The sequence below is a fragment of the Cervus canadensis genome, chromosome 2, assembly GCF_019320065.1.
Source record: "Cervus canadensis isolate Bull #8, Minnesota chromosome 2, ASM1932006v1, whole genome shotgun sequence".
In the NCBI taxonomy this organism is placed as follows: domain Eukaryota; kingdom Metazoa; phylum Chordata; class Mammalia; order Artiodactyla; family Cervidae; genus Cervus; species Cervus canadensis.
This window is the reverse complement of record NC_057387.1, coordinates 18,195,300-18,217,211: the sequence shown is the minus strand read 5'-3', so window position 1 is coordinate 18,217,211 and position 21,912 is coordinate 18,195,300. Positions and strand designations below refer to the sequence as shown.

General features: G+C 38.6%; 1 protein-coding gene across 4 annotated transcripts; it reads right to left on the bottom strand.

Moving 5' to 3' along the window:
* Positions 1 to 1,452: 1,452 nt before the first annotated feature.
* PRPF3 (pre-mRNA processing factor 3) lies at positions 1,453 to 20,148 on the bottom strand. Of its 4 annotated transcripts, none has more exons than XM_043457440.1 (17): positions 20,017 to 20,148; positions 18,764 to 18,855; positions 17,612 to 17,802; positions 16,144 to 16,274; positions 14,031 to 14,177; positions 12,577 to 12,660; positions 12,145 to 12,365; positions 11,153 to 11,459; positions 10,275 to 10,441; positions 9,559 to 9,638; positions 7,604 to 7,747; positions 6,804 to 6,903; positions 6,518 to 6,631; positions 5,333 to 5,451; positions 4,981 to 5,064; positions 3,864 to 3,925; positions 1,453 to 1,811 (listed from the first exon to the last, which is right to left on the bottom strand). In XM_043457440.1, the coding sequence occupies exons 3-17, from the start codon at positions 17,754 to 17,756 to the stop codon at positions 1,665 to 1,667; spliced, it is 2,052 nt and encodes a 683-aa protein (XP_043313375.1). In that variant the 5' UTR covers positions 17,757 to 17,802; positions 18,764 to 18,855; positions 20,017 to 20,148; the 3' UTR covers positions 1,453 to 1,664. The 4 variants fall into 4 exon arrangements, with proteins under 4 accessions (XP_043313375.1, XP_043313393.1, XP_043313384.1 ...); XM_043457458.1 differs by lacking the exon at positions 20,017 to 20,148 and adding an exon at positions 19,894 to 19,912; XM_043457449.1 differs by lacking the exon at positions 18,764 to 18,855.
* Between the last annotated feature and the right edge of the window lie 1,764 nt (positions 20,149 to 21,912).

The following is a 21,912-nucleotide window of genomic DNA, read 5'->3' as shown; positions in this document are numbered from 1 at the left end:
TAACATCCTGAGACACAGGGAGTTAAAAAGACTTACTCAAGACAAGGATTAAGTCTCATTATGGGTAGTTTATAAAGAACATAAAACTCCTTTTAGTTCTTCGGCAAACAATACATTTTAGAAGCTGTGTATAAATTATTTACACACATTATTTGTAATAATTATAATAAAAGCAAAAGCACTCATTTCTGACGTTTTCTCCTGGATTTGCTTAAATCAAGAAATATAAAATATGAGTTCAGTTCTCTAGCTCCTAAGTCTCACAGACATAGGCTTCAAGATTTCTTCCTGCTCTAGGAGTTACTAATTTCATCTGTCTGCATTATGGTTCATCTCTAAAAGGGAGGTTGTTGCTTTTCCTTAAGGTCTTTTGCAGTCCTTGGTCTCTTTCCACCTTTTTTATCCTAGTACTCTAGAATATTGCCTTAAACTCCAACTAGGACCTAAAACATGTAACTTTTAAAATTTTAAACTTTTTATTTTTTGCTGTTTTGTAGGGCATGCGGGATCTTAGTTCCCTGACCAAGGATCAAACCCATGTCCTTTACATTGGGAGCACAGAGTCTTAACCACTGGACTGCCAGGGCAGTCCCCATATAACCTTTTAATTTTTTTCCCACATAACCTTTTTAAAAAGGGTTAATTTGATATCATAGACTGTTTTCACTTCTGGTCAAGCATTCATTCTCTGACACTACTGCCTAGTAAACTTCAGTTAGCAGGAAGGAGCTCTAATGGCTCCTGTGTACAATCCATTCTCAGTATGTCCTCAACAGGCAACATGAAATGGAAGGATATTTATGGTTAAGAATTTGGACTTCTTTGGACACTTATTCTGATCCAAATAATCCTAAAAAGAAACCAAAAGCATAAAGTGCTTAACAGAACTGCATCTTGTCAGATTCTTAGGGGAGTAAAAAAAGAAACTACACACTGTCTTTTAGAAAAGGATTGTTTTTTTTTTTTTAATTAGTAAAGAGAAGAAATAGGCTAAATTCTCAAATCCTATTTGATTTTACAAACTGACCTATAACATCATCCTTGGACTCTCCCTGTGTCCATTTCACTCACAACACACATTCTCATATATTCACCTATGTGAGGAAGGGATTTCCTGTTAATGCTATTCAGCCAAGACCAGAAGTAATCTGTCAACCTTGTGATTACCCATTGAAGGTTAAGAGATAGACATTCCCTCTCCTCTATCCACTTAACACCTCTTCCTTCTTCACTCTGTTCCAGGAAAATGGTATTGATCACTTTTGCTCCAAGATGAGGTCAGGTTTCCAATATCCAATCATCCATCCATCCATCCATTCATTCATTTATATATACATAAATATCAATGACAAAATTTTCTTTTTCCATAGCAATTGCTAGAAGTCTGGAGGAAAGATCACCTGAAGACCCAAACTCTGATACCTATGAGTGTGTGAAAAATATCATACTGACTTTAAAAATAACTCTTTAATCATATTCACATAAGAGGAATAAAGGGCAGCACCAGGCTGACTAGGGAAGGGAGCAAGGAGTTCTCCCTCTCCAAATGTCAGCCTGGCACCGTTCTGAGATCACACACACAAGTCGGGCTGGGTTTGGAAGTAGAATAAGGGAGATGACTGAAGAGACAAGGTAAGAGGGGAGAGAAAGGGCTTGCAGTAGTCTCAGTCGGTGGACTCCAACACAGATTCACTCAGCGCCAGGTCCCAGTAGTGCTCAGCCCCATGCTTTTTGAAATGCTCCCGAGCCATGTTCTCTGTAGGGCACTGTTTGAACTTCATTTCCCCAAAGCTCCGGTCTTTGGCTGTACCCTGGGAAAGAGACAAAATGTGTAATAGAAACATTGCAATTTCTAATTTAAATCAGATATAATAGTCCTTTATAAAACCTGGTAACATTGTGTAGCAATGTGTCTAGCTGAAAGTGATTTTATGGTAAAAACAATTCTAACTTCTACCCCCCTGGGTATCTGCTGAATTCTCATGACTTTCTATGGGTTTGTTTTTTTGACTGAAAGCAGGATTTCTGTGCTCTGGTGCCTGGATGGAAGAGTACGTCAGGAAGGACTATGGAAGATGAGACGGGATGAACTTGTTTCCCACCAGGCCTCTAGGACCTTTAAGGAGAAAGGTGTTAGAGGCTAAAAGGACTCTTTTCACAAGACTTAGTGAGATCTTCATATGAGCAGGAGGCTTTGGGGCCCAATGACAAAGAACAAACAGGGGTGAGCGAGAGAGAGGAATGGGCGTAAGGGGGGCTACTTGCAGACAACTACAACAGAAAGATACAGTACTTGGTGGAATCGTGTTCTCACCAAAGGCTGCAATGTCAGTCACAAATGCAACCTCAAGAGGCTTTTCAGGGACCAGATTCCAAAAAGGAGGCAAGAGCAGAACTTGGCTTGTTTCTCAATCTGAGAGATAATTCCTGAGGACTCTCAGAGATAAATGAAGAGAATTTTAAAGAGATGATGGGGCTGGAATATTAAATATGCAAGTGGGGACTTATGAGACACATAGTTATTATGGTTATTATCACCTAATTAGTATGCATAAATTGGGAGGAGTCTGGGATAAGACAGAAGGACACATGAAAAACAATCAGTAGCAATTACCTATAGAGAGGTCTTAAGGAATCAGGGAGCTGCAAGGGACTATTTCAGTAAGGCTCTGTGTGGTTAGAATGTATTCTAATGAGCATTCTTTTGAATTAAAATATTACTTTTTTTGGCCACATTCTGGGGCATGCAGGATCTTAGTTCCCTAAGCAGGGACTGAACCCATGACCCCTGCAGAAGTGTGGAGTCTTAACCACTGGACCACCAGGGAATTCCCAAAGTACTACTTTTATAATAAATAACTGGTTCCTGAATATGAGCACATTTTAAAACTAGAAGATACTCATGTATTCAACCTAAAAGAATAAAATGAAAAAATTAAATCAACATAAAGGTAGAAAATACTTACAATGTATAAAATGTATTTTGAAGTGGTAATATAAAGGATTACTGCAGTATATCAAGTTAAGAATACAGTTACTGAGGAAAGAAACCTTTAGTGCTTCCTGGAGAAATAGGGTAATATTTTACACTCCACAAAGGGTGAATGATCCCTTAGTGCACAACTTGGCCTGAACAAGCATATTCACTCATTTATTCATTCTTCAGAACTCATAGTGGTTCACTAAGAAAATTTTAGGGATGAAAGAATTGTACAACCATAAAAATGTTCCATTTAAACAGTGATTTAGTCACATTTTACGAAGCATCATTACATATAATTAGGTTTCCACAAAAAAAAAAAAAAAAAAAATAGCAAAGGAAAATAATATCCACATTTTATAGACAAAAGCAACAGTATTTTATATTAAATGTTACTTAATTGCCCAGCTGCACTGCTAGTAAGTGATACTGCCAACTTAGTCAACTTTATATTCTTTTTTTTGGCCATGCCATGCATGATTTTAGTTATCCATCCAGGGATCAAACCCATGCCTCCTTCATTGGGAGTACAGCATCTTAACACTGGACCACCAGGGAAGTCTGCAACTTTATACTCTTAAGTCTAGTACTTCTCTCACTATATCCAAAGAAATACCTACAATTCATTTCCCTCTTTCCAAGTGTCATGTCCATGATGGTGAAATAAACACAGAATTTGTATTCTTGCCACCAGCTTTCCCCAGATGGCATAAACGATACACACATCAGTTTAACTAAAATATAACCAGGAAGGATTTGCTGCCAAATACTTAACAATGAATTCAAAAAAGAAGCACAAATTACTTAAGGGATTAGTTATTATTTAGAAACAGTCAGGAATTAGCTAAAGTTTTGCCTCACTGTTTAACAGAGGATCACCTACCTCCCAGACTAGTACACATTTGTTGGTTTTCTTCACAGCTTCCTCATCAGATTCCTCATCATCTGGAAAAGACAATATAGCTAAATCTTGCTCTAGACTTAGACTAGACACCAAGATTTAGGTTCCAAACAAACAGTATTCAAGCCTAGCCAAATTTCTTTTAAATATTACCACTTTTTCTCATGTATTGGGATCAAATATCTTCTGTTACTCTTTATTTCCCCCCAATTAGACTGAATCTTCTATCAGGCAGGGATATTAATTAATTCAACAAACATGGATTGAGTATCAACTCTGTGTCAAGAGCTGTGCCAGGTACTGGGAATGACGAGATAAAAGAACAATAAAAACTTGTCCTAAGCGCTTCAGATGCCAAAACAATAAGGTCCATTCTCAAGGAGTTTTTAGTCTAATGAAGAAGGGCAGATATACGGAATGAAAATATCTTAGAACACTTGCAAAACAAAATACAGGTCAATTATCGTAAAAAGTGTACTTTAAGTACAAAAATACAATAAGGAAGAACATAAAGTATTAGAAGGCCAAAGTTATGAAAAATAAGGTTCTCTGCACATGGTAAATACTAACCCAGTTCTTCAAAGAAGGAAGAATAAATATTGATGGAAGAATGACGGCCAAGAGGATGTCAAATAAATAAATACAAGAAAAACTTGGGCAACAGAAAAGTATATTTTTCTGAATGAAGCAGAGCTTTTTTTGGTCTAAAAATCTTTTTTTTGCCTTCAGTCCTTTAAAAAGCTTCTTATCAAAAAACTATACAATATAAAAAAAACTATACAATATAGACAATGCACATATGAGCGTGCAGCTTGCTGAAAATTCACAAACTAAATATACTCATGTAGCCTATATCCCCTTTCTGGGCTAACAGAGAAACCAACAAGTAGAAAGGCCTTAAAGGACAGGCAGGAGAATAACTAATATTCATACAGTAAATACCTTATGAATGTCTAGCATATTTAAAGTCCAAAAGGGTTTTTCTAAAATTCTTGAACATTATCTAGTATTTGCAAGAGTGTTAGAGAGAGGGAATAGATGAATGGACCGAGTACCATCCCACCCACCTCCCATTTAATCCCCTCTAACCCCCATTCACCATCTCCCTTTGTGTTAGATGTCTGTTCATCCCACTTTATCCGATGCAGCATGAGACGCTTAAATTTCTTCTGGGCCTTGGGGCCTAGAAACAAAGAAGAAGAATTTTGCCAGAGTTGTGGAAGACAATGGGGTAGAAGGAACCTCTGAGCTCACTCACGCTCAGACATTAATATGGTAGTTGAAGCAATCCCAGGAGCCACATCTTAGGTTCTTCTACTTCAATAAATAAAGAAACAGAGGCCCAAGATATTTAACACAGGTTTGACTCTAAAATACCATCTTTTTTCTCATTTCTCCCCACCATGCTAATCACTTCAAGGCCTAGGGTTGCCTCAAGTTTTCAGACTCACCCCCTTCCACTACTACCACGTTGACATCCTTGTGCAGTACCACCACCCCTGTCAGGTACAGCTGCCCAGCATTGGCCTCAATCTTGAACTTCTTGGCTGGGTTGCTCAAATTTCGAACTCTGGAGAAGGGAAAGTTTAGTTATGGGTTTCATTTTAGCACCAGTAGCTGACTGAATGGAATGGCAAATAAAGATGGATCCAAAATAGTTTTCTTTCTAAAAACAAAGGCATTTGGAGTAGGCAAATATACTAAAGCTTAACAGGTAGAACTGATGAATCTAGAAGTGTTTCTACTGTCTTAAACTTCTTCAAAGTCTAGCACAGTACACTTTACAACACTAGCAGGTAATCAGAATTTACTTTAAGAACGAAGGAGAGCTATTAATATACATCATCCAAAAAAATTTATATGCTTGGTTATTCTTGACAATATAAAGATCAACAAATTCTTTGCCCTCTAGATGCTTATAATGTAAAGTAGTCACAATGCTATGCACGAAAATTTCTATAAGAATACATGAAAAACTGTTAGTGACAATTACCCATAGTGAGTGGTCCTGAGGATCAGAGACTAGGAAGGGGACTTTTTCAGTAAGTGTCCTTCTGTATTGCTAGAATGTTTTTATCTTAGTAAGCATTCACTACTTTTATAATAATGTACCATTTCTATAATCAAGAACTAGTTACTAAACATGAGCACATCTAAATAAGAGACATATATATACTTGACATAAAAGAGTAAAATGAAAACATTAAATCAATACAAACAGTAGAAAATAATTACAACACATAAAGTCCATTTTGGAGTGGAAATAAAAGGATTACTACAATACATTAGGATAAGAATATAGTTAACTGAGGAAAAAAACTTTTAGTGTTTCCTAGCAAAACAGTATTTTATGCTTCATAAAGAATGAATGAGCCTTAGTTCACATCTTGACCTGAACATGCATATTCACATTCATTCTTCAGAACTAATATTAGTTCACTAAGACCTCAGAGATAGAAGAGTAAGTTTTTAACCCTCATCGCTGTAAAAGATCTACTAGCTCTTGATGTATACCAGGATCATTAAAGAGAGTGGAGTTGATGTTAGGTATGCTTTATACCAGTGATTCTGCCTTGAGCACTTGGAAAATGTTTTGGTATTTCTAAGGGAAAGGCTGGCCCAGTCTGGACACCTACCTATATACAGATATGTGTACCCCCTGTGAAATGTCTTCTTTAAGCTTTTTAATTTTCTTGACCTTTCTCTGTTCTGCTGTAAGTTTTCGGGCAGCATTGGCCTCTTCATGCGCTCTGTCGTGACAGGAAGGACATCCACAAGTGAGAAAGGCATTGAAGATCAGAAGCAGGGCTGAGGGAAAGAGAGAGCAACGGAGAACTCTCCCCTCCCTCCAAAGATGGATCCCCCAGAAGAGTTCGGGAAAGGTACTTGCCCTGGGTTTCCACCCAATCCCATGGCACTTACTTCTGTCTTTTTGCCATCTGAGCTCTGACATGGGCTTCTACCTTCGTGGGGTCTTGAACAGCTTCTGTTCCTAATACTCGCATCAAATTTGAAATTCTCACTGCAGCGAAGAGATGACAGAGATCAATCTCCTAAGTCACCACTCCAGCTAGGGTAATCTGCAATCTCTTCCTACCAATTCATACTGTTCACCTATTTCAAATCTGCTCAAAACTCACTTCCTCCAAATACTTCTACCTTGAAAGCCCATTCAATTAATTCAGCATTTGCAGGAGGTAAATTAATATCAATAATTGGTATACATTTACTCACACTGCTTGAAAATTTGTGAAAGAAAACAAACTTAATTTTGTTAGCATTTTTCACTTTCATTGTAGCATTTAGTGAAAGATCCTATACATAACAGTGCTCACTCAAAATACTACTAACTGATACTGGAAACTATAGGAGTGAGGTTTTTTAAACTTCATTTTCATTTTTTAAACATTTAAGAATTATGTATACAACAACTCTGAGCAAATACTCCAACTACTATCTCCATAAACTTCAAGACTGTTATTCTTCCAGGAAGGTAAGAATGTTAAATGGTCAATATTACTTATGAAAAAGGCTTAAATGACCTCTACAATGACTATGTTGACCTGATTTAATAAAGACAGTAGAAAATTTGGGAAAGGACAAACCAATGAATGATTCTGAGAAACAAAAAGCATTCAAATATAGAGAGATACTAAAAGTTCCTCTAGAATGACAGGAAGAAAAACTTGCCACCATTTCTTCCCTGCCTCTAAGATCTGTACCTTTGGGTTCTGGAGGAGGCATCAGGCCCAGCCTGACCTTCTCTTGTAGCTCCTTCTGCGCTTCCCTCCTCGTCTGCCGTCGAAGTTTCTTCTGTTCCTTCTTGGTCAGATATACTCCCAGAGTAACTGGTGTGTCATTGTCAACTGTCAGGCAGAGAAATGAATGTGCCAAAGCAATAAGCATATTACAGGGATATAGGTGAATATCAATCACATTAAAAAGAACTTCACAGCAACACAGATAGACCTAAAGATTGTCATACTGAGTGAAGTAAGTCGGATAGATAAAGACAAATATATAATGCTTACATGTGGAACCTAAAAAAAGAGTACAAATGAACTTATCTTTTAATAAAACAGTTATAGCCGCTGAAAACAAACTTAAGGCCACCAGGGACTAAAGGGGAGAGGGATAAATTAGAGGACTGGGATTGACATATATCCATTACTATATATAAAGTAACTAAGGATCTACTACATAGCACAGGGAACTCTACTCAATGCTCTATAATGGCCTATATGAGAAAGGAATCTAAAAAACAGTGGGTTTATGTATAGATGATATACTGTGCTGTACACCTGAAACTAATACAACATTGTAAATCAACTATGTCCCAAAAGAATTTTTTTTTTAAAAAGGACGTTTAGCTTGTTTTTAGTTATTTTTAGGTCGTGATAGTAGTATTACGGTTATGTTTTTATTAAGTATTCGTGGAACTACCCTGGTAGTACAGTGGCTAGGACTCTGTGCTCCCAATTCAGGAGGCCTGGGTTCAATCCCTGGTCAGGAAACTAGACCTCACATGGTTCAACTAATAGTCTGCATGCCGCAACTAAGACCTGGTGCAGCCAAACAAATAAATAAATACTTATAAAAAAAAACGAGTAAAAAGTATTCTTTTCTTTCATGAGTCATGTTCTAACTTGTTTTTCTTTAAGCAACTGAACCCTTTAATAAACTGAAATGTGGCAGATATGGAAAAAAAGATTAGAGCTGCTCTGACTGCTCTGTGTGAGGATTTGGGGTAGGCAGAGGGTATCCAGAATCCCACTTGGATCGTACCTACTAAACCTCAAGGTGTCTATGGAATCCAACTTGAAAACCACTGGCCAAGATGATGAAATTTCTAATTTAAGAGTTACAGGGACTGGGAAAAATCCTCTGGGCTCCCAAGTCAGATTTACTCAATTTACTAAAACAAATAAAACTCCCTACATTCTTCTAATGATTCACACTGAAGACAACTAAATAGATTCTGATTAAGTACAATTCAGTGTTTATTACCTTTTTATTTATCTCAAAGTCTCAAGCTATTTTTCTGAATTTATCAGAGATCCTGATAAACAAATTTACTGAGTAAAAACTAACCTCTGTTCATCTCAAGTCTGATGAAAGTATTAGCACCTTCTGTGATCACTTGAAAAAGGAATGTCGGTTAGTGTTATCTCTACATATAAGAAAATTCTGTATTGTAGTGATTTATCCAGGGATTTCAGGTACAACTAAAACCCATCTCCTCTGACTAAGCCAACAGACTTTCACTACAAAACACATAAACAGAAAGGCTGAAGACAAGGCAGACTGAAGATGGCAGGGGTTTAGTGGTGGTGTGCTAGACTAGAGTTGGGAGTCAACACTACTGCAAAAGCCCAATTTGAAATACAGATATACATCAGTGAGGCCATCTCTGGTTTAGACCTCAATGCTCTATAACAGCTGCACTGTCCAATACTGTAGCCACTAGCCACATGTACTATTTAAATTAAAACTGAAAAAAAATTTAAAAATCAGTCCCTCAGCTATATTAGTGCAACTCAGTTTTCAAGTTCTCAGTAGTCATGTGTGAATAGCAGCTATAGTACAGACAGCCCAGACAGAGATTACATCCATTATCACATAAATTCCTATAGGCTAATACTTCTCTAGGGCTTTGACTGAGTAATCTCTACATTACCTGGAGGGTTGAGCTGGGCTGGATGTTCAACAAGATTTGTGATTCCAAAATAATCTTCTCTCTTGGGATTTTCCTCTGTACTAAAATTGGAGGAAGAAGGGAAAACAGGATATGTGGGTAGAGACGATTCCAAGAGAGAGGCAATCTCAGAAACACAATGAAAAAATCCACTCTCCATAGTGGATTCTCAACTTTTTTTTCTACCCTAACACATTTAACAGATACCATATTCTATCATTAGTAACAATAATTCTCTGGGACAGTGGTTGACAAAGGAGGAATAAGGAAAGGCTGAGACACAGTCTCCTTAAGTCATGTAAATAATGGAGCAGATATGATTAAAGCTCTCTGAATGTTTCTTACATGTTTTATTTATCATTCTCTCCCTCACCAAGAATCCTTTCTCTCTTCTAGGACTGGATCTTTAATATATGTAAACATCTGTTATAAGTAGCAAAAGAAGGTAATTAAGAAAATGAATATGCTAAAAACACTAACAATGTATAACAAAGCAAGCAGAAAATATTTGTGTTCAATCCTCCTACATTGATTGACCCAAAAAACTAAAAACAACCCACAGAACACATTCTTTATAAGCATATGAGCTTGTATATGGTTATGTTTGCCTTAGATTTAAAATTTTTATGTAATGCATGAATACCATCTTTCCCATTAAAACTCTAGTCTTCATAAAAGGTATTAACCAACAAACTCACAGGTCAAAGCCATTGGGGATGATGTAAGAGTCCCACCACTCAATTTCAGGGATGTCGCCTTCCTTCAATTCCTTCTTAGGAGCAATGAGGGCCAGTCTAGTTGAAGTATGAATGCCTGTTTTTCGAGCAGCCTGTGAGATCTCTGCCTGCAGCTTCTCTAGTTGAGCCTAAAGACAAGGTAAGACAAGAAGATAAATTAGAATCAAAGAACACAGGGAAGCAGTAGAATCCCAAAACTTAAAACACTCCCTTGTTGAACTCTTTACATCTAACACAACAAATTCAGATTTTCTGAAAGCTAAGAAAAAAGAGCTGTTCTGCTTTACTTTACTCATTACTTGGTTGATTTCCATATATTTGGCTCTCATTATCACCCCTCTATCCCAGTGTGTGCCTGCAGCAAATATGTAGAAATGGAATTTTATGGAAAACTTCTGAGATGATGAAAACAAGAAGGTAAAAGTCATTGAATATATGGTCAATTAAACTATCCAGGAATGTGGATTGTCTGCAGCAAATTTTAACAGCAGGCTAGCTTTCCTCAGATGTCCTGAGGTTTCTAAACAGTTTCCCTCCACTGACTGTTGTATGTAGAGAATTTTCAAATTCAATTTCCTTTTTACCTAAGTAGAATGTAAGTAACTAAAAAAAAAAAAAAAAAAAAAAGAATGTAAGTATCTGAGAAAACAAATCACTAAAATTCAAGTATTCCAGGAATAAACACAGTATTTTAAAAATTACTTATTGCTTTACTACTCATTTATCTAATTGCCAAAAACAGAGAGAATTAAGTTGACAGTATTTCAGGACTATATTCAGTTTCCTTTGTCACCTTCCTAACTTATTCAAATTTCTAGATTTTATTCTAAGCCAGATACCTTTGTCCTTAATCGTTGGGCAATCTTTTCAAATTTGCCCTTGTCATGGAATTTAAAAGTGCGTCTCTGGCGCTGGGAAGGGGCAATTGAGACTCGTGGATCAAAAAAGGTATTAGATTCCATGTCTTCTGATGGCTTTTCTTTTAGCTGTTGCTTGAACTGTTCTCTCTTCACAGCCCGAATATTGGCCTTCAGAGTCGGCATTCTGTGTGTCAGCTCAATCTCCTTGCCTGTTGCATCTACAGTTCGACCTTGTTCATCAAGAATCAGTGGTGTAGGTTTAGTTTGATCTTTTAACTCCACCTTCCTGAAAAATAGCCCAAAAGAGGAATAAATCCCATATAAAACAATAAGGCAGGCAAACAGACAAAAAATACAAACAAATCAAAACCCACCAGAGACAATTAGGTTACAAAGTTCTAAGGAATATAAACCCATCAATGAATAATAACATCTTGACTGAATATACAAAGCTGGACAGTTGAGTATGGAGTATAATCAGATGAAATGAACTTACAAATTACAATGGCAAGAAGTTGGAATCCTATCATTCTTTACTCCTGAATTCTTGAGTCAGGGAACTGCAAACCAACTGAGGTGCTAAAAATAAAGCCTATCACCTTTACCCAGTTGCAGAGAACTCTCATATCTGGTCTCACTCAATGTGGTTTAATGGAAATAGCTCTTGAATTAGGAACCAGGAGACCTGATCCTATTCCTAGCTCCAATACTGGAGGAATAATCTTAATTTTAGTTCTACCAATCATAAAAAGAAGATAATTTTTTTTTTTTTTTTTAAAAAAGAAGATAATTAAACTCTGCAACAAGGAAACCAAGAGAATAAATTCAATTGGTATTTACTGAACATACGTAAGAAATATGAAACTAAGAAATGACTTAAGTTCCTTGGAAGAAGAGGATCAGTAACACTCAAAGGTATTTACTGCTTCTCAAGCTTCTGAAAAAATGAGTTTCATGAAATAGATACTCACGGGGGAGCAATGCCCATAGCATGAAGATTGGCCAGGCCCACCATGTTGGCATTGCCGATGAGCCCTGGCTTCAGTGCCAGCTGGGCTTGGATGCGGGCTTGTAGTTCAGCTGCTTTCCTTGCCTTCTCTATGGCATCATTCATGAAAGTGGCGGCCTGGGAGGGCTGAATAGTGTTGCCAATTGGAAGTCGCTCTGGTTGGGAGGATGAAGGAGTCTTTGGCTGTGAGATAGAGAAAAAGAAATCAGCATCAGAAAAAATTAACATAGGCAAACAGATCTCTCTCTTTTACACATACACAAACACACACACACACAGGTGGTAAATTGAGGGTGGAACATGCAGTCATTTTCTGGACTCTCATTTGAGTGGGTGGCAAGAAAAGAATTCTGTGTTTAACAGTCTTCTTTTCAGAGAAACTTGGTTACAATACCTGAGGTGTAGGGGGGCTAATGAAGCTCAGTTGCTTTTTCCTTTCCTCAATTTGCCGTGTTGCTGCCTCCATCATCTGTTTGATCTGCTCTCAGTGGGGTAAAAAGTTGGAAAACAGTTAACACCTCTTTTTTATTTCTCCCATACAGGTTCCTAAACTCAAAGGGCTTTTAGGTCTAGAGAAACTAGTATTTTTTGAATGATCCCATCATATTCTGCCTGTACCACAGGCTAGCAAATTTAGTTTACACAGTTAACAGATAAGGTTACACAGTTGATCACTGGAATTTTTCAACCTATCTTCCCAAGGCAGGACTGGCACGTTAAGTAGTAACACAGCTTGATGAGTAAGACTCTGGAGTCAGGGAAACCCGAGTTTCAATCTTAACTCTTCCATTTAATGCCTCTGTGACCTTGAACATGGTATTTAATTCTTAAATCTCCAAGTGTCTAAAAGGAGTAAAAACAGTACCTACCTTACAGGGAAACTGTGAACATTTAAATAATGCATGCAAAACTAATAGAATCCATAAACATTATTATTATACTTAAAAAAGAAAAAAAAAAAAAAAAAAACTATTGGTCCCTGAGTTCCTAGTCTGGGTAACCAGAGTCCACTTGCTTCCTAGTGGAGACTTGGGACCCAGGAGACTTGCTTCCTAGTCTCCATAAATCCCTTTCTCTGTCCTAAGGAAATTCAGAAAAATAAGCTTTGAGAACATGATCAAGTAACTCTTCTTGAATTTTCCAAAAGAGTCTGCTGTCAAGGTGCTTCAAGGTTATTTTTTAAAATTTATTTTTAACAATTTCTTAAATAGTGACATATTTACATGGATTAAATTGCAAAAAGTACAAAAAGTATACTCTGAAAATATTTACTATTTATATGGTATCAGAATTTTTAAACAATGCCCATTTTAAATACACAGATAATTTCTATTAAAAAAAAATAGAAGTCAATCTGAAATTATTTAAGTGGATTAAGCTTTCTGCATTATATTATTTGGAAATTTTTCTCTGTCATCATGCTGAATTCTAATTATTTCAATAATTTTCTTAATGACACAGTGAGGTAGATATCTGTGCAAATGACGTATGTAACACACCTTCCTTGCCACATAATAGGTGCTCAAAATGCTATCTCAATAGCTTTCAACCGGGCTGTTGTTGTTGTCATTCAGTCACTAAGTCACGTCCGACTCTGCAATCCCATGGACTATAGCCCGACAGGCTCCTCTGTCCATGAGATTATTCTGGCACGAATACTGGAGTGGGTTGCCATTTCCTTCTCCATTCAACTGGAATCTCTTCTGATTAAACCAAGAAATGGTGAAACATAAAGCAGAAAAGAAAATTTCCCCAATGCTAACATTTAGTTTAAATTAAGGACACAGTAAATCTCTCTCTTTCTTCTTCAACTCTCAAAACCACCACTTCCAGTTCTTAACTACTAACCTGGAGCTTAGTCAGCATGCCAGGACTCTCTGAAGGAGGCCCAGGGATCACTTCTGGCTCCTCTTCTACCTCCTCAAAACGGGGTATCCGTCGCTTCTTTACTCCTGATGATTCCTTGGAGATCTCAGAGTCATCACCAAACACTTCCTAAGGGAACCCAAGGTGAAAGAAGAGTTGTATCCTTGCCCATGGGAGAAGGGAAGAACAATCCTATCCTTATTAGTATTATCTGGCTTTTCCCAGAGTCTTCTATACCCTCCACCAAATGGACCATCTCACCCATCTCAACTTCATTCTTTTCCTACTCCAGTCAAACAAATTTCATCCCCATATTCTTATAAACGTTCCCATCCCAAGGTCTTTGCAAATCTTACTGCCCACATTGTAATTATCTCCCTCAATTTTTCCCCCAATCCAAACCTTGCCTAAAACTCACCTCCTCCAGGAAGTTTTCCTCATTAACAATCTCATCCCACTCTGATTCAAACTGTTGTTTTACATCCTTTTAGCACTTAAGAACTTGGTTCATACTAGGTAAAATTACATTGTTGATATTTGCTTGCCAAGTGTTAAGTTTTTCAATGTCACTATGTACTTTCTCCCAACTAGCGTCTAAGCTCTTCCAGGATAGGGGTTTTCTCTCTTCTTCAATATTCCCCAATAACACTTTGTTCTCATCTAACAGTGGGAACTCAAATATGTTGACTAATTTGTAGGATGAACTTAACAGGACCAAGAGTGGCCAAGTGGAAGGGACAATGGGAAAAAGCAAATGTACACACCGGTGGTAGGCTTTGGGTGACATCCCCTCTTCACTAGGAGGGCTCGTGTTTTGCAAGGACATATCCTCGGCCAGGGGCGAGCGCTTCCTGGAACTCCTACAGTTCAAGAAAAAGGACTCTCCCATAATATATTGTGTGGGATGGGGACTGAATGGACCAAAATGGGACCCAACTCCCAAGGCTATCTAGATTTCCTTCAAGAAACCATTTTTATTAATCCCACCCAATGTAGTCACTTTATTTGTAGCAGGCCCTCAGCACTCATACAGTAGCATGTCCTACCAAAAACATAATCTTCACTCTACAGATCTGTGAATTTCTCCTTAAGTGTAACAAAATTCAACTAAGTCTGAAATTTTATAGTCAACCTTAAAATTTCCATGAAAACTGCTACTTGGATTTTATAATTTTTGTGACTGTATTTTGTTCTGCCCTCCCATCCCCAAACCCATGAACTGCAAATTCCTTTAAGGCAAGGACTATCTTTCATTCCTCTGATCACCCTGCAAACCCTAAACACAAATAGCACACAAATTTCTATATCTCTTGGTTCCACAGCCTAGTCAGGGACCAAACAGACATTGCTTATTCATTCTTGTGCCTCAGGAAAAGCAAAAGGATAGCCAAGGAATCAAAAGCACTTTAGAAGGTTTGATGGAAGTCACAGAAAAGATTTCAATAGACAGACAGAGAAAAGAGATAGAGCAGCTACTTGACACCATTAATACCGAAAGAGACCATGACCAATCAGCAGCTACCGGATAAAAAGTGAAGAAAGTAAGGGAATAATGATGGTCCCTTTAAGTATTCCACTTATGGGGACAGGTGGCTGGCAATATGCTATACAGCAAAGAGTAGGTCCTCAAGACATACGGTAAAAAGTGAGTTCTTAGGTATCCCATCTACAAGTCATTCCAGAGAAATATCTGAAAAGCAGGAACAATGAGGTCTATAGCTCAGGGAGCAGTGAAGTCACATTCTGAAGCAATCTATTAGGCCTCAAGTAAATCAAAGCATAAAATCTTAAAGTAATCAATTTACTTATTTTTTTTTTAAAGGAGATTTAGGGAAGCATAAGAACCAAAACTCCTAACTGTATATGAAAAAGAACAAAGCGACCAACTGTTTTCTTGGAACATTTTAACCCATGAACTTAGGCAGTTCATCACCATAAGATGGCGATAATACAAGTTCACCCCCTCTACTTCTATGTCTAAGTACCTCTCTTAAACATCAGGTATTCTAATAGTGGATATTAAAGTGTGAGCCAGGTAAGCTCAGCAAATTTGTTACCGTTCAAAACACTCATCAGATAGTCAACTGTAACCTACCTTTAGCTCTCGTTTCCTGCTCCGGTCACTGCTGGACTTGGAATGCCTAGAGCTTCGGCCTTCCTCCACAGCTTCAAACAGTTTGTCCACAAATCGGAGAGTAGAATCATCAAGAAAAGGTTTCAGATGGTCTGACAGGAAAAAAAAGAGGTGGCAAGGTTGAAAAGGTAAGAGTATTTCGTCCAAATACCAACACTGGAATTTTATGCCTAGGAGGGAGGGAAATGCTTTCTTAAGTTTTTTGTAGGATTCTCATAAATTCTCTTACATGAATGATTTTGCCCCATGAGATAAAAAAATACAGGTTTAATTTTTTGGAGTAGGAAGTAGCAGAGCCACAGCAACTTGTTTAGGTTGAGCATCAAAGTTTAGGATGAATAACCACTATAACTTTTCCTAAACTGCAAGCTGGAGGAGACAAAATCTACTTCCTTCAATTTTTTAAATGTATTTTATAGAGACTTCTATATGTTTAGATGTTGACCTGAATATACCCATCTGACTTTAGCATATTTCCTAAGTAAATATAATTTAGGTAACTCAGTACAGCGGTCAAAGGAAATCAGTCTGAGATTCAAAACATGTCACAAATAGCATTAAAAAAAATTTAATTATTTAAGCTATTTCCATTATAATGGAGAGTGAAAAAGCCACCTTAAAACTAAATATTAAAAAAAAACTAAGAGAATGGCATCCAGCCGCATCATTTCACAGCAAATAGAAGGGGAAAAGGTAGAAGCAGTGACAGATTTCCTCTTCCTGGGCTCTAAAATTACTGCAGATGGTGACTGCAGCCATGAAATTAAAAGACATTTGCTTCTTGGCAGGAAAGCTACGGCAAATCTAGACAGTGTGTTAAAAAGCAACGACATCACTTTGCTGATGAAGGTCCATATAGTCAAGGCTATGATCTTTCCAGGAGTCATGTACGGTTGTTGAGAGCTGGACCATAAAGGCAGAAAGCTGAAGAATTGGTGCTGGAGAAGATTCTTGAGAGTCCCTTGGCCAGCAAGGAGATCAAACTAGTCAATCTTAAAGGAAATCAATCCTCAGTATTTCATTTAGGATCCACGCTAAAGCCGAAGCTCCAATACCCTGGCCACCTGATGTGGACAGTCGACTCACTGGAAAAGACCCTGATGCTGGGAAAGATTGAAGGCAGAAGGAGAAGATGCCAGCAGAGGATGAGATGCTTGGATGGCATCACCAATGCAACAGACATGAACTTGGGTAAACTCCAGGAGATGGTGAGGGACAGGGAAGCCTGGCGTGCTATAGTCCATTGGGTTACAAAGAGTCGGACACAACTTGGCGACTGAACAACAACAATTATAATGCAAGAAAAAATAAAATGTGGCCTGACCTTTTTTCAGATGCTTCTAACACAGAGAATTTGGGGGAAGTTCAAAGTAGCATTTGCAGTCATCCAACATGTTAAGCCAAAAGATTCAGAAAGATTCATACATACCAGCTGCTTTCTTCTTGTCCATGCCCTTCCCCACACAGTTCAGTGCTGCTGTGACCACTGTGGGCTCTGAGAAACCCAGCACCCTCTTCACAGTCTTCTCTATCCATGGTTTCAGTTCATCCAGCTCCCTCTTAGATAGCGCCATTCTTTGGGAAAAGGAGGATAGCTCAAAACAGGATTCAATACTGCACCTAAAAAGAAATCAGTAAAGTTAGAGGACAGGAAAAGACTAAAATGACCCCAGGCAATGATTAGTATATCAGGAATGCTTTCCCCACTGCTATTCTCAATCCTGGGCAAGTTCTTCTAACTTCATTTCAAGCCAAATACTTTCAACGTATACTTCAAAACAGAAAGAACTACATTCTGTTTGATTTTTACCCCTAACTCAGTAATATCATCAGCTAATCAATAAAATCTGTGGAATAAACAAACCAACCCTTGGGAAGAACCTAGTCTGAGAAATGAGTTCTAGCTTCTTTTCTGATTATCATATTCAACAAGGACTGTCAAACATATAACATGAAAACAAGACTGAAAAAGCCCACTCACAGGCCAACTTTTCTATTCTTCCTACTTCCAGGCAGGCATTCCTTAACCCAGGGCTTCTTTTAAGGAACACAAATAAGAGATGGCTTATCCGGGTTACATCTTACATTAAAGCTCCTAATCCTCAAGACTGTTCTGTCATATTTCTCTGTATTCATTGTCATCCCAGTGGGAATTCTGTACCCAGATCCTTTTCTCTTTTGTTCTACAGGGTCTCTGTCATAAGTAATCCCTCAGTTCAGAAAAGGTTACCCTTTTCATATGTATATGAAAGGCTGATTCCTTCTGCTATACAGTAGAAACTAACACAACATTACAAAGCAACTATACGCCAATAAAAATTAATAAAAAAAAGATTACCCTCATTTTGGATGTACTCTTTTCACCTTTACCTTTATTCTTCTACTTTTTAGCTTAATAGAGAAACCATCATACAAGACTCTACAACAATCTGTTATTTAATGCAAATCAGTACAATTCTTAAACTACTCATGCTTACAGTCTTATCTCCTACTGAAATCTCAAAACTCTACATGAGCAGAAAGAAAATTTTATTTCCACAATTTCCTCCATACTGTCTAAAAGACAATAAATTAGACTGACCTCAATTCCAAGTTAACCTCCTCCCAGAAGTGCCACACATCAGGGTTCGATCTGGGTGTCAATTTTTCAAGATGTTTTAAGACATCTTTTCCCTAAAAGGTACAGCTTGATTAACTTCTACATTGTTGGCAAGTTTATCCTCTAGAAGACCTATTGCTAAATAATGTATATAATTTTGGTATAACCATATGAAACTAGTAGCTTAAAGTCATGAAACTAGAGGTGAAGCATTTTGTGCCTCAGTGACATGTAATATGAATAAATCTGCAGTGGCTTTATTTACCCATCAGGAGATAGCAGTATAGCCTATCAATCTCAACATGTTAACAAGAAGCATATTCAGACACCATAGAGTGAAGAGCTCACACACACCTCTACCATTTACCAGCCTTCTGACAAGTAATTTCTCTGAGCCTCAGTTCACTCATCCTACAAAGTGAGGACAACTGTCATTCTTATAAGGCACTTAATTCATTCAATAAATATTTATGCATACCTAGTAAGTTTCAGGCAGCCTACTGAGTGCTGAGAATACACACAACGGTGAACAAGACAGACAAGAATTCTTGCCTTAACAGAATTTATATTCCACTGGAACTGAATCATAGGCTAGAAAGAGTAAACAATTTGAAAATCCAGAGCTACAAATGGGGCATCACTCTATTAGATGAAATGTGTGCCCAAGCATTATACTAACAAATGTACACAACTTCAACCCATTCCTCCATAAGATAACGGTGCAAACTAAACAGCCAATGGGCAAAATAAAAGTTCGAAACAGTAACGAGCTTTGTCACTAATCAATTGTTCAACAGTAACTGCGTGGGGTAGGGGTGGGGTGTGGTTCTGGTGTGGAAGGAGAGGAAGGCAGAATGATCTCTGAATGAGCAGGGAACAGAACTTAATCTTCTGAAGGATTTTCTTTCTCTGTGTTCTTTGCTACAAGTCGAATTTCATCCTTGAAACTCCCATTCGTTTCTTTTTTGCTCATCCCGTCTCTCTGACCAGCCCCCACTCGCCTGTTCTACCCCAACTCCTCATCTCAGTGCGAGTCCCCTCAGCTCGTCCCTTTCCCGCCCCCGCCCTTCCCCTCTCAAACAACCTCATTCCAACCCGTTCTCCCACAGAACCTTGTTCTTTTCTCAGCTTCCTTTCCGCTGAACCTTCCCGCCTCTGTCCTTCTCTCGAACTGAACCCTACCCCAAACACTAGGACAACAGGATACCCGCTCCGGGCCCCGGGCCACTACTCACCTCACAAACTTCAGCCCCTGAGACGGAGCCCGAACGTTACACCGGAACCGGAAACCCTCTGGCCGCCCTATGGCCTGCCGTCGCTACCGCCACGGCCGCCGCCACGCCGCGGTCCCACAACGCGTGACGAGGGAGGGTGGGGCCGCCGGTTCGCGCAGCCGTAGTGGCTACTTTCCACCCAGAGAGGGAGCGCATGCGTAGCGGAGCCCTAAAGTTTTATGTTGGCTAGATCCTCGCCTCATCGGTTTGCCCAGGTAAAGGTGTGCAACGTTAGTGTTACCTGAAGCATAAATTGGGCTGCCTGTAGTATTCCTAGTATGGCGAATAAGTGCACTACGGTTTTGCTAGAACTAAAAGAAGGGCTTTTGCGTTTGGGCTAAACCCGGTCTTTCTAGTACAAAGTAAAGCCTCCAAGAGTCGTGATCCCTAGCATTAAGGATCCCTAGCATCCCCTCCTTAGCTTTTGTCCCTAACTTAACAGTGGTGCCAGAGATCATGGTAGCCCCTCCCCCCTTTTAGTGTTGTTTTTTCTTCCCCCTTCCATTCTTTCACGGAACAAATAATGACTATCTATTACTATATGTCATGCATCCACTGAGATTCAGTATTACTTAATGATTTAAGCAACAGCACGAGTTTTAAAGCCGTCTGTATTTATATTCCAGCTCTCCCACTCATTATCTGTGACATTAGGCAAGTTCCTTAAGCTGTTTCCTCACCTGTAAAAAAAAAAAAATCCACCTCATAGGGTTGCTTTGAAGACCACAAGAGTCGTCAGAGAGTTGAGTAAAGCTTCTCAGAGAGTTCAGTAGAGCTCCTTGGTATATAACAATATATGCAGTTGGTTACATACATGTAGAGTTCCTAAACTTACATGACGAAGTCTAAACTCCTGATTCTAACCACCACCGTCCTCCCCAAACCAGCTCCCAACACAGTCTCCCTCATTTCAGTTAATGGCCACCATATTTTTACAGTTGATGAAAAATTGAAATTATAATGGAGTAATCATAGTTCAAAAAAGATTTTCACGACCCAGATAATCACGATGCTGTGATCACTCACCTAGAGCCAGACATCCTGGAATGTGAAGTCAAGTGGGCCTTAGGAAGCATCACTATCAACAAAGCTAGTGGAAGTGATGGAATTCCACTTGAGCTATTTCAAATCCTAAAAGATGATGCTGTGAAAGTGCTGCACTTGATATGTTAGCAAATTTGGAAACTCAGCAGTGGCCACAGGACTGGGAAAGGTCAGTTTTCATTCCAATCCCAAAGAAAGGCAATGCCAAAGAATGTTCAAACTACCACACAATTGCACTCATCTCACACGCTAGTAAAGTAATGCTCAAAATTCTCCAAGCCAGGCTTCAGCAATACGTGAACCGTGAACTTCCAGATGTTCAAGCTGGTTTTAGGCAGAGGAACCAGAAATCAGATTGCCAACATCTGCTGGATCACTGAAAAAGCAAGAGAGTTCCAGAAAAACATCTATTTCTGCTTTATTGACTATGCCAAAGCCTTTGACTGTGTGGATCACAATAAACTGGAAAATTCTTAAAGAGATGGGCATACCAGACCACCTGACCTGCCTCTTGAGAAACCTGTGTGCAGGTCAGGAAGCAACAGTTAGAACTGGACATGGAAGAACAGACTGGTCGAAATAGGAAAAGGAATACGTCAAGGCTGTATATTGTCACCCTGCTTATTTAACTTATATGCAGAGTACATCATGAGAAACCCTGAGCTGAATGAAGCACAAGCTGGAATCAAGATTGCAGGGAGAAAGATCAATAACCTCAGATATGCAGATGATACCACTCACTCTTATGGCAGAAAGTGAAGAGGAACTGAAGAGCCTTTTAATGAAAGTGAAAGAGGAGAGTGAAAAAGTTGG